We start from the raw sequence: 1,096 nt of genomic DNA on the forward strand, positions 1-1,096 counted from the left end.
GCGCGGGGGGGTCGGGGTCGGTCGAATAATCAATTATTATTCGCCAGGGCTGCCGAATAATCGATTTTGATCATGGTCAGTTTCTGGCAACCCTAGTAGAAACCATGTTTCGGTAATAGCCATGCTCTCAACGTCAACCCAAACTGATAGAAAGATTGGGACGTTTCTGTCATGAGGCTCCTGGTCACCTGGTTTCTCGTGCCAAGGTCTTTTTGTTTCTGTCTGCAGAAAAAGGTGGATGCCAGTAGCCTCACTGCAGAGTCCAAGCGTTACATGGAGCGTCTGGTCAAACTGGGGAGAAGGAACGGTCTCCACCTGCCCAAAGAGAAACAAGAGGTGACCAATGTTTTTTTATCAATTACCTTTTGTTCATGCAGGGAAACTTCACTGAGATCATTACTCTTCCACGAACCCACCCAGGAAAGGGTCAACATTCATATGATGCCAATCTTAATTTGTAACAGATACTTTTTTTGTTGTGGTTATAAAGCTTTACCACACAGAGTATCCCTTTACAATATTTTTGGATAAAATCCTGTATGATGTAACTCTGATTCTGTTACATTTCTGGAACAGGAGATCAAGACCATCAAAAAGAAGCTGAGCAACCTGTGCATCGATTTCAACAAGAACCTGAACGAGGACACCACCAGTCTGTCCTTCACCAGAGAGGAGCTGGGTGAGTTTTGAGCTTCACACAGTCGGCCTCGTCTTCCTCTCTCTGTGTACTCACACATGTGGTGGTGTTGCTTTCAGGCGACCTCCCAGAGGACTTCCTCAGCTCTCTGGAGAAGGATGGAGAGAAGCTGAAGGTCACCCTCAAGTATCCTCATTACTTCCCCACCATGAAGAAATGCAACATCCCAGAAACCCGCAAGAAGCTGGAGGAGGCCTTTAACTCCCGCTGCAAAGAGGTGAGACACAAAGTGAAAAAGTTATTGTCTTTCAAGAGGTTTAGATTTTTAAATAATTTGAGTCAGTTTGTGCTGTTTTTTCTTTGCCAGATCGTGATAATCTGAGCGAAGCTCTGATCGCCAGAAGAGTTTTTCATAGTATAGAGCACTTCACAGTCAGTGAAGGGTTAGAGATTACATAT

General features: G+C 44.8%; 1 protein-coding gene across 1 annotated transcript; it reads left to right on the plus strand.

Moving 5' to 3' along the window:
- Positions 1–171: 171 nt before the first annotated feature.
- LOC104961867 (thimet oligopeptidase-like) lies at positions 172–926 on the plus strand (the record flags this gene model as incomplete). Its single annotated transcript, XM_010790215.1, has 3 exons — positions 172–336; positions 577–679; positions 757–926. Coding segments are annotated over exons 1-3 (438 nt in total), but the record flags the coding sequence as incomplete, so codon positions are not given.
- Positions 927–1,096: the final 170 nt, after the last annotated feature.

This window comes from Notothenia coriiceps, unplaced genomic scaffold, assembly GCF_000735185.1.
Source record: "Notothenia coriiceps isolate Sejong01 unplaced genomic scaffold, NC01 NC01_scaffold00033890, whole genome shotgun sequence".
NCBI lineage: Eukaryota > Metazoa > Chordata > Actinopteri > Perciformes > Nototheniidae > Notothenia > Notothenia coriiceps.